At 38.8% G+C, this 17537-nt stretch overlaps 1 protein-coding gene across 1 annotated transcript in view; it reads left to right on the top strand.

Annotated features, from left to right (window-relative positions):
• The window catches only part of AGO4 (argonaute 4, RISC catalytic component), a 48530-nt gene that overhangs the window by 14216 nt on the left and 16777 nt on the right, over window positions 1-17537 (top strand). Inside the window, exons 4-15 of the mRNA XM_008069185.2 lie at window positions 1556-1737; window positions 1921-2057; window positions 2188-2322; window positions 4088-4175; window positions 6608-6755; window positions 7489-7608; window positions 7701-7829; window positions 8058-8191; window positions 9919-10103; window positions 11448-11607; window positions 15625-15940; window positions 16063-16197. Of these exons, the coding sequence (XP_008067376.1) occupies window positions 1556-1737; window positions 1921-2057; window positions 2188-2322; window positions 4088-4175; window positions 6608-6755; window positions 7489-7608; window positions 7701-7829; window positions 8058-8191; window positions 9919-10103; window positions 11448-11607; window positions 15625-15940; window positions 16063-16197 (1869 nt within the window). The remainder of the gene's footprint in view (window positions 1-1555; window positions 1738-1920; window positions 2058-2187; window positions 2323-4087; window positions 4176-6607; window positions 6756-7488; window positions 7609-7700; window positions 7830-8057; window positions 8192-9918; window positions 10104-11447; window positions 11608-15624; window positions 15941-16062; window positions 16198-17537) is intronic.

Here is a 17537-nt window from a genome sequence, read left to right as displayed (position 1 = left end):
CTTTTTTGATTTTATTGTAGAGATGAGGTCTCGCCTGCCCAGGTGGGTCTCGAACCCGCGCGCTCAGGCAATCCACTCACCTCAGCCTCCCAAAGCATGGAATTACAGGATGAGCCACCAAGCCTGGCTCTCTTGTCTCTTAATTAACTGATAATTTAAGGTGAGATGAACTTTAGACTTTAGGTGCATTCTGTCATCTTTACATATATTCCAAATTTAGCATGCTAATAATGTGCTGTAACAAAGTACTACTTGAATTTGGACAATGGAATTTTTATAAATTTTAGAACATTGTGAAATTCCCACTTATGAAAATAGATTCATAATATTACGAGACCTTTTTAAGCATTTATTTTTTACTTTTATTTTTTTGAGTTGGAGTCTTACTCTGTCGCCCAGGCTGGAGTGCAGTGGCACACTCACGGCTACCACAGCCTTGACCTGCTGGACTCAGGCGATCCTTCTGCCTCAGCTTTCCAAGTAGCTGGAACCACAAGCATGTGCCATCACATGCGGCTAATTTTTTAGATATATTGTAGAGATGACGTCTTGCCAAGTTGCCCAGGCTGGTCTCGAACCTGTGGGCTCAGGCAATCCTCTTACCTCAGCCTCCCAAAGTGCTGGGATTATAGGCGTGAGCCACCATGCCTGGCCCTAAGCATTTATTTTTAAAATTAGAAAATATGCAGATGTATGCTTATTATAGACTTATTCAGGCAATCTAGAAATGCTGTGATTTCTTGCCTCCTTCGTCTATCTGCCTCTTGTCCTCTCCAAAGGGAAACTACATAATAGTTTGGTATGTATGTGTGTGTATATATATATATATATATACACACACACACATATATACACACACTCATTTTTAAAGATATTTTATGTATATTAGCTGTTTATACATGTTTATTCTTATTTTTTGCATATCATTCTATGATTTATATTTACCTTATTGTTTTTTCCATATTTAAATGTTTTATTGTGGTAAAATATAAACCATGATATAAAATTTACTATTTCAACCATGTTTAAGGACACAGTTTATTGGCATTAAGTACATTCACATTGTTGTACATCCATCACTACTATCCATCTCCAGAACATTTTTACCATCCCAAACAGAAACTCTGTACCTATGAAACATCCCAAACTCCACTGCCTCCAGTCCCTGGTAACCACTATTCTACTCTCTGCTTATAAATTTGACTATAAATGTAAATAGAATCATACAATAATATTTGTTCTTCTGTATCTGTCTTATTTCACTTAGCATAATGTTTTTAAGTTCATCCATGTTGTAACATCTACCCTATTTTTTAACTGTGTATAATTATATGTTAAATATTTTATGTCAATTATTTATAATATATGTATAATATTATACATTAAACTATTTCCCTGTTAATAGACACTTAAGTTGTTTCCAATGTTATGCAAAAATGTGAAAACAAAAATCCTTATACTGGTAGATCTTGGGATCCACCAACTGGAAGATTTTGGGATCTTTCCCACAACCGTTGTAAACATATATGTTTGTATGCATGTATTTTTTCCTTAGGTTGATATGGAGGTGACCCTTCCAGGAGAGGGTAAAGACCAAACCTTTAAAGTGTCTGTTCAGTGGGTATCCGTTGTGAGCCTTCAGTTGCTTTTGGAAGCTTTGGCTGGGCACCTGAATGAAGTTCCAGATGATTCAGTACAAGCACTTGATGTTATCACAAGACACCTTCCCTCCATGAGGTTAGTGCCTTGGTTTGGATTCTTTCCCATAAGTGTCAGATATTTTGGTAGTTTGCATTGAAGCTGTTGAAAGATTTCTGTGTAAGTCATAGTTCAAATTTACTTTCAGTTCGCAGAGTTGACAGTGAAATGAAAGACCTTTCAAAATTTTATTGTGAAACAAGCAAACTCTTATTTCTTCAGGTACACTCCAGTGGGCCGTTCCTTTTTTTCACCCCCTGAAGGTTACTACCACCCTCTGGGAGGGGGCAGGGAGGTTTGGTTTGGCTTTCATCAGTCTGTGAGACCAGCTATGTGGAATATGATGCTCAATATTGATGGTAGGATGGAACTCTCTTTGTCCATGAACTCTTTTGGCTGTTGTTCTGTTTTGTTTTGTCGTGTGTGTATGTATGTGTGTGTCCCTTCTCTTTCCCCTGAAGCTAAGTATCCTTCTTCTCTGTTTGTTAGTTTCTGCAACTGCTTTCTACCGGGCTCAGCCTATCATTGAGTTCATGTGTGAGGTTTTAGACATTCAGAATATCAATGAACAGACCAAACCTCTAACAGACTCCCAACGTGTCAAGTTTACCAAAGAAATCAGAGGTAGGTATTTGCATTAATGTAGTCTTGGAGAAGCAGCTCAGCATAGTGCAAGGAGCCTGGGCTTTAGACTCACACAGCCGGGGACTTCTGTCTCAGCTCAACCAGTTAAATCATTGGGATATTGGTCAAATTCTTTAACAACTGTTATTCATCTCTAAGGTAACGGTAATAATATATATCTTGTAGAGTTGTTTAGGTTAGGGTTACAAAACTTTGTAGCATAGTAATTGTCACATGTCAGGCACTCAGTAAATGCTACCCTTACCTACTTAAAAACTTCCTTTTTTAAAAAAAATTTTTTTCTGAGTTGAGGTCTCACTCTGTTGCCCAGGCTAGAGTGCAGTGGTACAATTATGGCTTTCTACAGCCATGAACTCCTAACTTAAGCACTCCTCCTGCCTCAACTTTCCAAGGAGCTTGAGCATGTGCCACCACACCCAGATTTTTTTTTTTCTTTTTTTTTTGTAGAGACAAGCTTTCTTTTTTTATTTATTTATTTATTTATTTTTTTTTTACATTATATAAAAGAATTTTATTTTACTTTTTTTTTTTTTTTTTAATAATTAATCAGTATTTTTATTATAGTTTTGTGGGGTACAGTTAAGGGTTAGGTGTACAATTACGTTTCATTCAGACACCCTGATGATAAGAGGTGTTTTCCCAGCCCCAGACAGATATTTGCTACTGTTAATCCCATCTCCCTCCCCCCCATAGTTTCCTAGTACCGCCAGTCATTTTCTTATAGTATTACATTGGATGTTCAAGGTCCATTATATGAGTGAGAACATGTGATATTCTGATCTTGAGACAAGCTTTCACTATGTTGTCTGGGATCATCTTGAACTCCTGGGCTCAAGCAATCCTCCTGCCTCAGCCTCCCAAAGTACTAGGATTATAGGTGTGAGCCACCACACCTGGCCAAAAACTTCCATTTTAATAAAATGATACAAATTGAGGAGGAGTGGTAGGATTGGCAGTTGAGGGAACCTGCTAGGGGAGGGAGGGGCACACCTCATCAACAAGGGTACCTGCATAATCAATGTTTGTATACCTAACCGTGAATTGTACCCCACATTTTTTTTTTTTTTTGAGTTGGAGTCTCACTCCGTCGCCCAGACTGGAGTGCAGTGGCCACTCCCGGCCACCGCAGCTCGACCTGCTGGGCTCCAGCAATCCTTCCGCCTCAGCCTTCCAAGTAGCTGGAACTACAGGCGCGCGCTACCACGCCCAGCTAATTTTTTGATTTATTGTATAGATGAGGTCTTGCCTGCCCAGGCAGGTCTCGAACCCGTGGGCTCAGGCAATCCACTCACCTCAGCCTCCCAAAGGCACGGGATTATAGGCTGAGCCACCGAGCCCGGCTTGTACCCCACATTTTTATAATTAAAAAAAGATACAAATTTATTTATTATCCTTTTGGAATTTATTTTCTTCTTTACTTGTAATTAGGTATCTTCTCTCACTGGAGTATAACCTTCAAGAGGGCTGCCTCTAGACCCAAGAATAAATATCAGAACATAATTGATGCTTTAAAAATATTAATTGAATGAATTAATAAACTAAAGTAGATTGAGCATCTAAGGTCATCTGGATTCTAGTTTATTCTGCTTAGGTCAGGCATTTTTGCCTACATAAAGAAATTGTCTCATATTCTTACAACTTTTATCCTATATAGCTGCCTTTTTGAAGACAGCATTTGAATCTGTTTTTATTCCTATGATTTTAATTAATACTGATGTTTTGGCTTTTTATTTTTCAACTTCAGGTCTCAAAGTTGAGGTGACCCACTGTGGACAAATGAAACGAAAATACCGAGTTTGTAATGTGACTAGACGGCCAGCCAGTCATCAAACGTATATTAATCACATCTAAAATAATACAATTACATTTTTGGTAACAGAGAAAGCTACTGTAATCATTTGAGAAATTGAGATCTCATGCTATAATTTTCAAAATGTCCAGACTCTTTGCTTGTAACACTGAAGTTTTAAAATATGTTCTAAATATTTTTGATAGAGATATTTGTGAAACATATTCTGTGTATTTAATTCAATTCACCTCTTAAACAGAGCATGCTAAATGTAGATCAACTTTTATTTAATGATGCAGAGTCATTATTATAAGCATCATTTATTATACTCTTGTAATTTTAATACATGACCCAAAGGGTCTATTAAGTCCTTGAAGTCATATAAGGCTGTCATGGGAAGACATACTGCTTTGTGTTTTCGGTGGAGTTTTCTTCCTCACTTTACAGTTAGCTGTTACTTCTTCAAGCTGTCAGTGTATGTGGCATGCCTCCAGCAGCATACTTCTTTCTACTTCCCCAGTCTCATTCTTCTAATCACCCAACTTCTAATCCACTGAGAACTATGCCTAAATGAGACACTACATATGAAAGTACTTTTTAAATTACCATATATATGTATTTTATTCTTGTCATCAAGTTCATTAAGCTCATATCTGACATAAACATAAATATTGAAGTAAGTAAAGGGTTGCTAAATATATAGTATAAACTTATGTTATTTTGGCTACTTTGAAGCCCTTTCCAAAAAAAAAAAAAGTTGACTATTCACAAGCTCTATCCCCCTTTTCGTTTTTGCTGATATTCTAGTCTGACTTTGTTGTAGAGTTATAGTTCTTAATTTTCAAACTTTAGTATATATCAAAATCATCCAGAGGGCTTTGTTCTAGATAGTTGAAATCTTCAGGTGATTTCTGGATAAATTAAGTGTACTGTTTCAATCTGATTTGAATAAATTTTTGAGTATCACCTCATGTATATACTACATGAATTTCTTAAAAGTTGTAAAGTAATATTTCATGTATTGTTCATATTATGCCATTGACTCCATTCATATCAAAATTTTATGGAGTCGCTTTCAAGAATTGTAGCGGTTGTTTCAAGAACTGTTTTTTTATTATTTAATTTTTAACATAGCTCTGTCAGAATATTTAGACTTATAGACCTATGTAATCTTTGTTCAAAGATTTCAAGCACATAAATTTAAGTATCACATAGATGATCCTTACTGCATTGTTACTCTATGAGGATATAACAGTTAAGTAAGCAAGATTAAAGTTATCATTGTGCTAAGTATTTGAGATAATTTGCCCACTGGAAGAACCAAATAAAGGGAGTCTCTTAAATTATGCTCCCCAGCTAATACAAAATATTCTGAGATAGTCTCAACTTTATGTATATTTGGCCTTATTGTCTCTTGATCCATATGAATTTTCTTGGTTTGGGAATATGAAAATTGGGGGATCTGCAAATGTGGCCCCAATAACTATACTACACTCATTTTATAAAAAGTTATCCTAAGGGAACAAAATTCCTACATGAATTAATTTAATAATCTATAAGAAGCCAGAAAGAGATTGTATTGGTACCTGTTGGTATTAACTGACCTTGATTGAGTCTTTGTATTTTCTGGTTCTGCAGCATCTCCTTGTTTTAAATTTTTTTTTTTTTTTTTTGAGTTGGAGTCTCACTCCATCACCCAGGCTGGAGTGCAGTGGTCAACCCAGCACTGACCTGCTGGGCTCAGGCGATTCTTCTGCCTCAGCCTTCCAAGTAGCCGGAACTACAGTCGTGTGCTACCATACCCAGCTAATTTTTTGATTTATTGTAGAGATGAGATCTCGTGAAGTTGCCAGGCTGCTCACAAACTCATGGGCTCAGGCAGTCTCTCACCTCAACTTCCCAAAGTGCTGGTATTATAGACTTGAGCCACTGCACCCGACCTGTTTTAAATTTTTTAAATATTTCAATTAAGAAATTTTTTTATCCTAGCTTTAACAAACCTGGAGCATTTCAATGACAGGCCGGGCGTGGCGGTTTAACCCTGTAATCCTAGCACTTTGGGAGACTGAGGCGAGAGGATTCCTTAAGCCCGTTTTTGAGACCAGCCTGGGCAACTTGGCGAGACCTCATCTCTACAAGAAATAAAAAATTTAGCCAGGCATGGTGGTACACACCTGTAGTTAGCTACTTGGAAGGCTGTGGCAGAAGGACCACCTGAGTGCAGTAGGTTGAGACTGTGGTGGCTGTGAGCATGCCATTGCACTCCAGCCTGGGCAACAGTGAGACTCCAGCTCAAAAATTAAGTAAACAAACAAATAAATAATACTAAAATGACTGAAGTGAAAATGCTCAAATAACGATTGACCTTTGTTTTTTAAGTGACTGATCAAGGTAGAAAATGTTAGTAGGCTTTGTTTACTTGTTTAGAAAAAAAGAACTTGAATAAATTTCTAAAAATGACATTCTCTCCTATAGTTTCCCTTTACAGTTAGAAAATGGTCAAGCTATGGAATGTACAGTAGCTCAATATTTTAAGCAAAAGTACAGTCTACAGCTGAAATACCCCCACCTCCCCTGTCTCCAAGTGGGTCAAGAACAAAAGCATACATACTTGCCACTTGAGGTAAGCTAAACTAAATTATCTTTTGTCAATCTGCCAGTCTCTTGAATTGGTTTTTTCTTTTTTTTAGATTGGAAAACATGGTTTATTTAGAAAGTAAATTAGAGAAAGACAGAGAGAGAAAGAGATTTACCTCCCCAAGGTAGGGGAGGGGGCCAAAGCTTAGAAAAACAGAGTAGCCATAGCTCAAAGAGCCACATGACCAGACCAGAGTTGAGTAAAGCAATGGCTTGCTTTTCTTTTTTGAAGAATTCTAAACAATTGGTAAATTTGCATTAGTTCTTTTTTTTTTTTTTTTAGTTGGAGTCTCACTCTGTTGCACAGGCTGGAGTGCAGTGGCATGCTCACAGCCACCTCAGCCTTGACCTGCTAGGCTCAGATGATTCTTCCACCTCAGCCTTCCAAGTAGCTGGAGCCACAGGTGCATGCCACCACACCCAGCTAATTTTCTGATTGATTGTAGAGACAAGGTCTTGTCAAGTTGCCCAGGTTGGTCCCAAACCCCTGAACTCAGGCAATTCTCTTGCCTCCGCCTCCCAAAGTGCTGGGATTATGGGCATATGCCACTGTGTCTGGCTTAGATTAGCATTAATTTCTAAAGTACATTGGACAGATAATTTTACTGTATGTCAGAATTTTTATTTTTTTTGGAAATTGAGGATGTAAGATACAATTTGGCAAAGGCTTAAGATATAGAACCCATTATACAAACTAATTTCTCTTTGCCTCTTGGCAGGTCTGTAATATAGTGGCAGGACAGCGATGTATAAAGAAGCTCACAGACAATCAGACTTCTACGATGATCAAAGCCACAGCAAGATCTGCTCCTGACAGACAGGAAGAGATCAGTAGACTGGTTAGTAAGGGATGGTCTTCAAGACTAGAAAACTCCTGATGGGACACAGTTACTCTTTGGTTTTTATATATGCAGGCTTTCCTATTCTTTAGGTGAAGAGCAACAGCATGGTGGGTGGACCTGATCCATACCTAAAAGAATTTGGTATTGTTGTCCACAATGAAATGACAGAGCTCACAGGCAGGGTACTTCCAGCACCAATGCTGCAATATGGAGGCCGGGTAAGCATTTTATTTTATTCAGCAAGCTTCTTCTACAGCCAGTCAAAAAGAAAATAATTCAGTTTTTCTGCTACACCATCACTGAGTTTACCCATGGTTTTGCTCATTATTGCCTTTTGTCTTCTAACTCTTACCAAATAGAAGTTTGTTTATTCCCTCATTAACATTAAAATGGCCTTAGATTGTAATGTCTTTTTCCTTTTCTTTTGTTTCTTCCTTTTTTCAAAGAATAAAACAGTTGCCACACCCAACCAGGGTGTCTGGGACATGCGAGGAAAGCAGTTTTATGCTGGCATTGAAATTAAAGTTTGGGCAGTTGCTTGTTTTGCGCCTCAGAAACAATGCAGGGAAGATTTACTAAAGTGAGTATCTTCATATTTTCAGCTTAGTAATATCCCTTCCAGATATGAAAATACCATCTCTATGTGAATGTGCTATGTACACTGGCACTAAATCCGTGACTCCCATAGTGTGACACCATCTGGTTATATGTAAAAGACCTTGTATTCTAGTAATTTGCAAACTTAGGAACTGCATTAAGAATCTGACTCAGCTTCATTACATTTAGAGCAGAAATTTGTGACTAACAAGGCTGAAGCAATGTTGGTTGGTGAATTCTTGAGTTCTTAGTGAAGCTTCCTTTGGTATTTTTTCCCCTTCCCCCTCCTCCTTCGGTATTAATTGTATCAGCCGGGCTGGGTGGCTCAGCCTGTAACCCCGCGCTTTGGGAGGCTGAGGTGAGTGGATTTGCCTGAGCCCACGGGTTCTAGACCCGCCTGGGCAACTTGGCAAGACCTCATCTCTACAATAAATCAAAAATCAGCCGGGAGTGGTAGCGCACGCCTGTAGTTCCGGCTGCTTGGAAGGCTGAGGCGGAAGGATCGCTGGAGCCCGGCAGGTCCAGGCTGCAGTGGCTGGGAGCAGCCACTGCACTCCAGTCTGGGCGGCGGAGTGAAACTCCAACTCAAAAAAAAAAAAAAATTGTATCTTTTCAGCTAAGATTTTTTTTAAAAGCTTACTTTTAATCATTATAATTTACTAGTGAGGTTGTTTTATTGCAGGATCACTGGCTATAAGAATATTGGTTCGTCTTACAGATACAGCTGTGTATAAAAAGGAAGTTAGTGAGAAGGATGAAAAAAATCAAAACAAGGGAACAGGGATGAAAGAGGAATCCTACAAAATATTGGCAAATGCAAAGAATTATATATAGATTGAAGTAACTTCTTAAGTCTACAATTTAAAACTTTCAAATGAATTGCCTTTTTTAAATGATGATTTCCTTTGAGATAGTTATTGAACCAAAGCTGTTACAAGTTTGAATGTAATCCTAAATATACTAATTTTGTGATAGCATGTTTCTGTGTTCTAAGTTGAGCACAGGCTTACCCAACTACTTCCATACCAGGTTTACCAAAATGCTGTTACTTGAGATTTTGGCCCCTCTCTGTTCTTTAATCCAGAATTACTGATTTAAATGTTTTTTTAAAAAAATCTTTTAACAGAAATACGGTTCTAGTTTTAAATAATTATACTCAGCTGAGGCATAATTATTTAAAAACTCAAAATGAGCCGGGCTCGGTGGCTCAGCCTGTAATCCCACACCTTTGGGAAGCTGAGGTGAGTGGATTGCCTGAGCCCGCGAGTTCGAGACCCGCCTGGGCAGCGAGACCTCATCTCTACAATAAATCAAAAAATCAACTGGGTGTGGTAGCGCATGCCTGTAATTCTGACTACTTGGAAGGCTGAGGCGGAAGGATCGCCGGAGCCCAGCAGGTCGAGGCTGCGGTGGCTGGGAGCAGCCACTGCACTCCAGTCTGGGCGACAGAGTGAGACTCCAACTCAAAAAAAAAAAAAAAAAAAACTCAAAATGATAATCTGATAGCATAATACAGATTCTTCCCTGTTTAATTGCAGAGATACAGTTGCCAGTCTATTTTTGGCAGTCAATGATTATTTTGTTTATTTATTTGTTTCTAATTTTGGCTAAGAATTTGCAAAACTGAAAGAAATATTTTAGAGGGAAATTAATGCTAAGAATATACTCTGAAATGGAAAAAAAACTGTGCCACTGGTTCTATTTTAACAGGAGTTTCACTGACCAGCTACGTAAAATCTCTAAGGATGCAGGAATGCCCATCCAGGGTCAGCCATGTTTCTGCAAGTATGCACAAGGTGCCGACAGTGTGGAGCCCATGTTTAAACATCTGAAAATGACATATGTGGGCCTACAGCTAATAGTGGTTATCTTGCCTGGAAAGACACCAGTATATGGTATGAACCCTTTTAATGTTGAATGAGGATTTCAAGTAGTGGGTATAGCGATCAAGATAAGCTAGGTTATGCTGCTGTCACAAACAACCCCAAACTCTCAGTGGTTCAAAATAACAGAGATTTATTTTTTGCTCCTGCTGTGTGTCCATTGAGGGTAGACTGTGGCTTCTGCTCTGTGTCATTATGTTAGCCCTACTTGGTAACCCAGCTTGGCAGAGCAGCTGCTTTTTGAAATGTTGCTAGTCCCAAATGTCTCTCTGCAAACCCTTAGTCGCAAGGAGCCATATGGCCTCACCCAACCTGTGTTGGGGGAGTGGAGATGGGAGTTGGAAAGGCAGTACAGTCTTACCATAGTCCCAGAAGCTGGGAGAACTGGAATGTTTAGTGAAAAGCACTTAAGAATATCGGAGTAGGGAAGAGTAGGGGAGTCTGCCACTTCTAGAAGAGGATATGCTCTTTGTATCTATTGTAAAAAGAATGATACAAAGTTCTTTTGGCTATCATCTAAGTAAAGAACCTAGGAACTACCAATAGCAGTTTAAAGTTTATAAAACGCTGATCATGTGAGTTGGCTCATGTAATCCTAGTGCTTTGGGAGGCCAAGGCAGGAGGATCATTTGAGGCCAGGAGTTTGAGACCAGGGCAACAGAGTGAGGCCCTGTCTCTACAAAAAAAAAAAAAAAAAAAAAAAAAAAATTTATATATATATAATGAGTGTAGTGTGATGGTACATTCCTGTAATCTCAAATACTCAAGATCATTTGAGTCCAGGAGTTCTAGGTTGCAGTAAACTGTGATCAGGCCATTGTACGGTAGGCTGGGTGATAGCAGCTTGGATGACAGAGTAAGACCTTGTCTCTAAAAAACTCAAAATAAAGCAAATAAATATACTTTATTAAATGTCTTTAACACTCTCTATGCAGTCCTAATGTTTGGAGAAAGAAAGAAAAAAAGGAAAAATAATTAAAGTTAAAAGGGCTGGTGTGTGTACTAAGAGGGAGTTACTAGAGAGATTGATTCCTCTGCCAGACCACTCATGTGGAAAGAGGAACCTGAAGGGGCAAGTAGTGGCAGGCAGCATCAAAGGATAAAGGAAAGCAGGTTGGCTTCTAGGCCTGCAGGAGGGGAAGAAAGAGAGGGAGGAGGGCCTATCCAAATGGGGAAAAAAACTGCCCTGGGGGTTTAGCAGATGAAATGATGACACATGAGAAGCATCTAACACAGTATAAGTATATAGTGGATACTCTGTAAAGTTAATGTGTGGGGTTTTATTCCCCCTTTGCTCTTAGTAGTTAGGAAACTATTTAAACATGTTCTAATGTATTTATTTATTTATTTTTATAGCGGAGGTGAAACGTGTTGGAGATACCCTTCTAGGTATGGCCACACAATGTGTCCAGGTGAAAAATGTAGTGAAGACCTCACCTCAAACCCTTTCCAACCTTTGCCTGAAGATAAATGCAAAACTTGGAGGAATTAACAATGTGCTTGTACCTCATCAAAGGTAAGATTCTGATTGTGTTTCTCCCACTTTTTAAAGATCTAACTTATATAATTAGTGGTACAGCATACAAATCTCAAATATGCATCTGATTACTTTTTCTCATATAAGTATTCACCCATATATTAACCACCCAGGTGAAAATATGGAACATTTTCAGCACTCTATCAGGTTTCTATGTGGCCTCCCCAAATAAGATAATCTCCAAAAATGATAACTATCCTGACCTCTATCACCATATTAGTTTTGCATGTTTTTGAACTGTATATAAATGGAATCATAAAGAATGTACTATTTTATGTTTATCTTCCTTTGGTCAACATTGTGTCTATGAGATTTATTTATGTTGTTACATCTAGTAGTAGTTTTTTTTTTGTATATTATTTCATTACATGAATAAACCACACAATTTACATGTTTTACTTATTGATGGATACTCTCATACATTCATTGTGCAATTCTACATTTTTGGTGGGCTTAAGCAGTCTTTCTTGTGTGTGGAATTCCAGGAGTGGAATTACTGGATTATAAAGAATACATACGTGACAGGTACGGTGGCTCATGCCTGTAATCCCAGCACTTTGGGAGGCAGAGGTGAGAAGATTACCTAAACTCAGGGGTTCAAGACCAGCCTGGGCCAACTTGGCAAGACCTCATCTCTAAAATAAATAAAAAAATTAGCCAGGCATGGTGGCACACATCTGTGGTTCCAGCTACTTGGAAGGCTAAGATGGAAGAATCACCTGAGCCCAGCAGGTCAAGGCTGTGGTGGCCATGAGCATGCCACTGCACTCCAGCTTGGGTGACAGAGTGAGACTCCAATTAAAAAAAAAGAATACAAGCCGGGCTCGGTGGCTCAGCCTGTAATCCCGCGCCTTTGGGAGGCTGAGGTGAGTGGATTGCCTGAGCCCGCGGGTTCGAGACCCGCCTGGGCAGCGAAACCTCATCTCTACAATAAATCAAAAAATCAGCCGGGCGTGGTAGCGCATGTCGGTAATTCCGGATTGCCGGAGCCCAGCAGGTCGAGACTGCAGTGGCCGGAAGCAGCCACTGCACTCCAGTCTGGGTGACAGAATGAGACTCCAACTCAAAAAAAAAAAAAAAAAAAAAAAGAATACATATGTGTATTTAGTATTAATGAATACAGTCAAATCGTTTTCCAAAGTGGTTATACGAATTTACATTTCTAATGACTCTATATGAGAGTTCTACCTACTCTATATCCTTACTAACACCTGGTAGCATCAGTTCTTTTAATTTTAACCGTTTTAGTTGAGGGTAATAGTATCTTGTTATGGTTTTAATTTGCATTCGTCTGATAACTAATGATGTTAAGCACATTTTCATGTGCTTATTGGTCATTTGGATATCTTCTTATGAGATGGCCCTGTTCAGTCCTTTGTCTATTTTTTATATTTGGTTGTGAGTCTCTTTCATTAATTTGTAGTAGTTCTTTGTGGTTTCTGGATACGGTAGGTTCTGGATATGATAGGATATAAGTATTACAAATATCTTCTCCTATTCTGTGTTTTGCCTCTTCATTCTCCTAAATAGTTGCTTTTAACCGGGCTCGGTAGCTCAGCCTGTAATCCCGCACCTTGGGAGGCCGAGGTGAGTGGATTGCCTGAGCCCGCAGGTTTGAGACCCGCCCGGGCAACTTGGCAAGATCTCATCTCTACAATAAATTAAAAAATTAGCCAGGCGTGGTAGCACGCGCCTGTGGTTCCAGCTACTTGGAAGGCTGAGGTGGAAGGATCGTCGGAGCCCAGCAGGTCAAGGTTGCGGTGGCTGGGAGCGGCCACTGCACTCCAGTCTGGGCGATAGAGTGAGACTCCAACTCAAAAAAAAAAAAAATAGTTGCTTTTGATGAATAAAAGTTCTTAATGTAAATAGGACTGAGTTTAATCAATCTTGTTATGCCCTATTAAGAAACCTTGCTCTCCCCTAGGCTTTGTGTTTAAATTTGAATTTGTCAAATTGACTCTAGAATAACTAAACACCAGAGCTAGAGAGTGATATTATAGGCAAAATACTGGCTAGGAGTTGAGAAATTTGAGTATTTTTTACCCACGTGTGTTTTTAATATCTCTGCTCTTTAGTTCCTTATCTATCAAGACAATAATATCTGCTTTGTCAACTCTAAACTGTTGTTTTTATGTGAAATCCTACATGTGAAGGTGACTTGGAAAGTTAATTTTAAGAGTGTGGTATTAGTCATCGTCATATCTGAAAAGAAGGTGAAATTGAGTGCCTTGCTCTTATGCAGTCATATCACAATTCTCATTTTTGTCCTTCAGTGAAATTTCTAGCTAAATAAATCCCTCCTGAAACATTGGTGATGAGGTGCACAGGACATAGGGGGAGTTAACCTAAAGCTTACCCCAAACATTTGAGACAATATAGCATAGTGGCTTAGAGTGCATATTTTGGTATCAGACTTCCTGGGTTTTAATTCCAGCTTTACCATTCCTAGCTATGTGATCTTGGTCATATTCTTTATCTCCCTATGTCTTGTTTTTTAAAGAAAATTGAGATAATAATTATACTACCCTTATAGAATTGTGAGGACTAAATGAGTTAACACTTGTAAGGTGCTTAGCACAGTGGCTGATATATTGCATATGTAATCTATTATTATGTTATGTATATATATTTTACCTATACATGTCCACTGGGTTTTGTTGTCATTGTTGTTGTTTTGAATTGGAGTCTAAATCTGTTGTCTAGACTAGAGGGCAGTGGCACGATCACAGCTTACCACAGCCTTAAACTCCTGATCTCAAGCGATTCATTCTCCTTAGCTACCTGAGTAGCTGGGACTACAGGTACGCACCACCACATGGCTAATTTTTAAAATTTTTGTAAAGATGAGGTCTTGCTATATTGCCCAGGCTTACATCCCACTATTATTAACTGCTCTATGCCAGATCTGGGTTCTATGATGACATAGATAAATACAACACAGCCTCTGCCCTCTATGGGACATCATCTTTAGTAGTACTTACTATATGAGATTGTCAAATTTGGGATGTCTCCTAAATTATACATTAAGATTTAACACTCACAGTCCCAAATTCTACTTTTAAAAATGTAAAGAATTTCATATCATATCTTATCTCACCTTTTTTGCCTAGTTTTTACCAGAGAAGCATACATATTTTTCTCTTTGATTCCTTAGGTAGAGAAATCAGTGCCAAATAAATGAATTTATTCTTTCAACAAATAGTTATTGAGTGTCAACTGTGGATGAGGCAGTGTTCAAGGCTCTAGGGATACAGTAGTGGCCAAGACAAAACAAAACAAAATTCCTGCCCTTGTAGAGCTTACATTTTTGTGTGTAGACAATAAATAAAATAAGTAATATATATGGTATGTAAAAATACTATGGATAAAAATAAAACCAAGAAGGAAATAGGCTTGATTCTTTTCCCTAAGTCTCTCATCTTAAAGAGAATTGGGGTTTTGGTCCCAGTTCCATATATATTCTGCATTTCTGTGTCCTTTGTAGAAATCTTAGAATCCCAAGAAAGCCTGTTCTGGAAAAGTTTTATTTTACACATAGAGACTTTGTTAAATTTGAGTTAAGTTGTCTTTTTTGCTTGTTTGTTTGTTTCTTTTCTTAGAGACAGCTCTTGCTCTGTTGCCCAGGCTGTAGTGCAGTGGCACAATTATAGCTCACTACAGCCTTGAACTCTTGGGCTCAGGCAATCCTTCTACCTTGGCCTCCCAAAGCAACTGCAATTACAGGTGTGAACCACTGCGCCTGACCTAGGTCCTCTTTTTAAATCTTCCCTTCCTACAATTATAGAAGAACCACATTCACTTCTTCAGTCAATCCAGATTCATTGTCCTGGGTACCACCAATACTCAGTGGGTCTTAGTGTTCTCTCCCAATGGGCATAAACCTTTGTTCGCTCTTATATAATTATGTCTGTGATTATATTGGATGATATAATTTTACTAAACTCAAGCATTTTCACTTGCATATCTGAGTGGCAATGTTTTCTTAAATCTGAGCAGGCCTTCAGTGTTCCAGCAGCCTGTCATCTTCCTGGGTGCTGATGTCACACACCCCCCTGCAGGGGATGGGAAGAAGCCATCCATTGCTGCTGTGGTCGGCAGTATGGATGGCCACCCCAGCCGGTACTGTGCCACTGTTCGGGTGCAGACTTCCCGGCAGGAAATCTCCCAAGAGCTCCTCTACAGTCAGGAGGTCATCCAGGACCTCACTAACATGGTTCGAGAGCTGCTGATCCAGTTCTACAAGTCCACACGCTTCAAACCCACTCGGATCATCTATTACCGTGGAGGGGTATCTGAGGGACAAATGAAACAGGTACTCTCATTATCCCATTGTTGCCCTCTGGGACTTCTAGGAATCTGACAGAGCGTCTGCCCATCTGTCACTCTGGGTAGATCTGAGAAGTTCTCAAACATAATTCCATTTCTATCTCCTAGGTAGCTTGGCCGGAACTAATAGCAATCCGAAAGGCATGTATTAGCTTGGAAGAAGATTACCGGCCAGGAATAACATATATTGTGGTACAGAAAAGACACCACACACGACTCTTCTGTGCAGATAAAACAGAAAGGGTAAGAAGACATAGTATAAGTTTCATTATCTAAGACTGGGGCAAGTGATACATATACACCTATAGCTATAGTTTTTCTCCTAAAACAGTAAGTGTCTAAAAATAACTCATTAAATACACTAACCACAATTGCATTTGGATGACCAATTCTGAATGATACAAGTTTTAATACTGAATATTTCTCTTGTGTGACAAAAATGCTTATTTCTAGAGGGTTTTTGTTGTTGTTGTTTGTTTGTTTTTTCTGAGGGAAGGCAGTTAGAAATATGCCAGGTTTCTATTTGAACTTGATTTGTTACTTTTTGCTACCAGTACCTGAGCCACAGTTCTAGGGTACAAAGAAGAATTCTCTTCCAAATGATTTTATATCAGGACAGGAGATACTTAAAACACAAACTTAGCCAGGCTCAGTGGCTCAGCCTGTAATCCTGCACCTTTGGGAGGCTGAGGTGAGTGGATTGCTTGAGCCCGCAGGTTCGAGACCCGCCTGGGCAACTTGGCGAGACCACATCTCTACAATAAATCAAAAATCAGCCAGGCGTGGTAGCGCGCACCTGTAATTCCGGCTACTGGAACGCTGAGGTGGAAGGATCGCCGGAGCCCAGTGGGTCGAGGCTGCGGTGGCCGGGAGCTGCTACTGCACTCCAGTCTGGGCGACGGAGTGAAACTCCAACTCAAAAAAAAACCAAAAACACAAACTTGAATGTTTATGGTATCACAATTATTAATCATGGGCAATTTACTTGAGTTCTCTCAGCTGTAATATTCTCATCTGTAAAATGTGATTAAGGTTAATATCTACCTTAAGGGTTATTGTAGGGATTAGATTAATAAATGTTAATTTGGGGTACAATTCCCAGCACTTGATAAAAGTTATTTTGTGTTCTTTATTTATAATCTTATATTTATATGTAAACTAGGTAAGTTACCAAGTACATAATGTAGGTTGAGCATCCCCAACCTGAAAACTAAGAATCTGAAATACTCCAAAATCTGAAACTTTTTGAGCACTGACATGATGCTACAAGTGGAAAATTGCCCACTTGACCTCATGTGACAGTTGCAGTCAAAACTTTGTTTCATACACAAAATTATTTAAAATATTGTATAAAATTACCTTCATGTGTATAAGGTATATATGAAACATACATGAATTTCATGTGTAGACTTAGGTCCCATCCCTAAGATATCTCATTATATATGTACAAAAGTATTCCAAAATCCAAAAAAATTCAAAATTCGAAACACTTCTGGTCCCAAGCATTTCAGATAAGGAATACTCAACCTGTATTGGATAACTTTGCTTCATATATATATATATATATTTTTTTTTTTTTTTTT

The sequence above is a fragment of the Carlito syrichta genome, unplaced genomic scaffold (genome assembly GCF_000164805.1).
Source record: "Carlito syrichta isolate Samal-C Ts95f unplaced genomic scaffold, Tarsius_syrichta-2.0.1 Scaffold311852, whole genome shotgun sequence".
Taxonomy (NCBI): Eukaryota; Metazoa; Chordata; class Mammalia; order Primates; family Tarsiidae; genus Carlito; species Carlito syrichta.
This window is presented reverse-complemented; position numbering and strand designations above follow the sequence as displayed.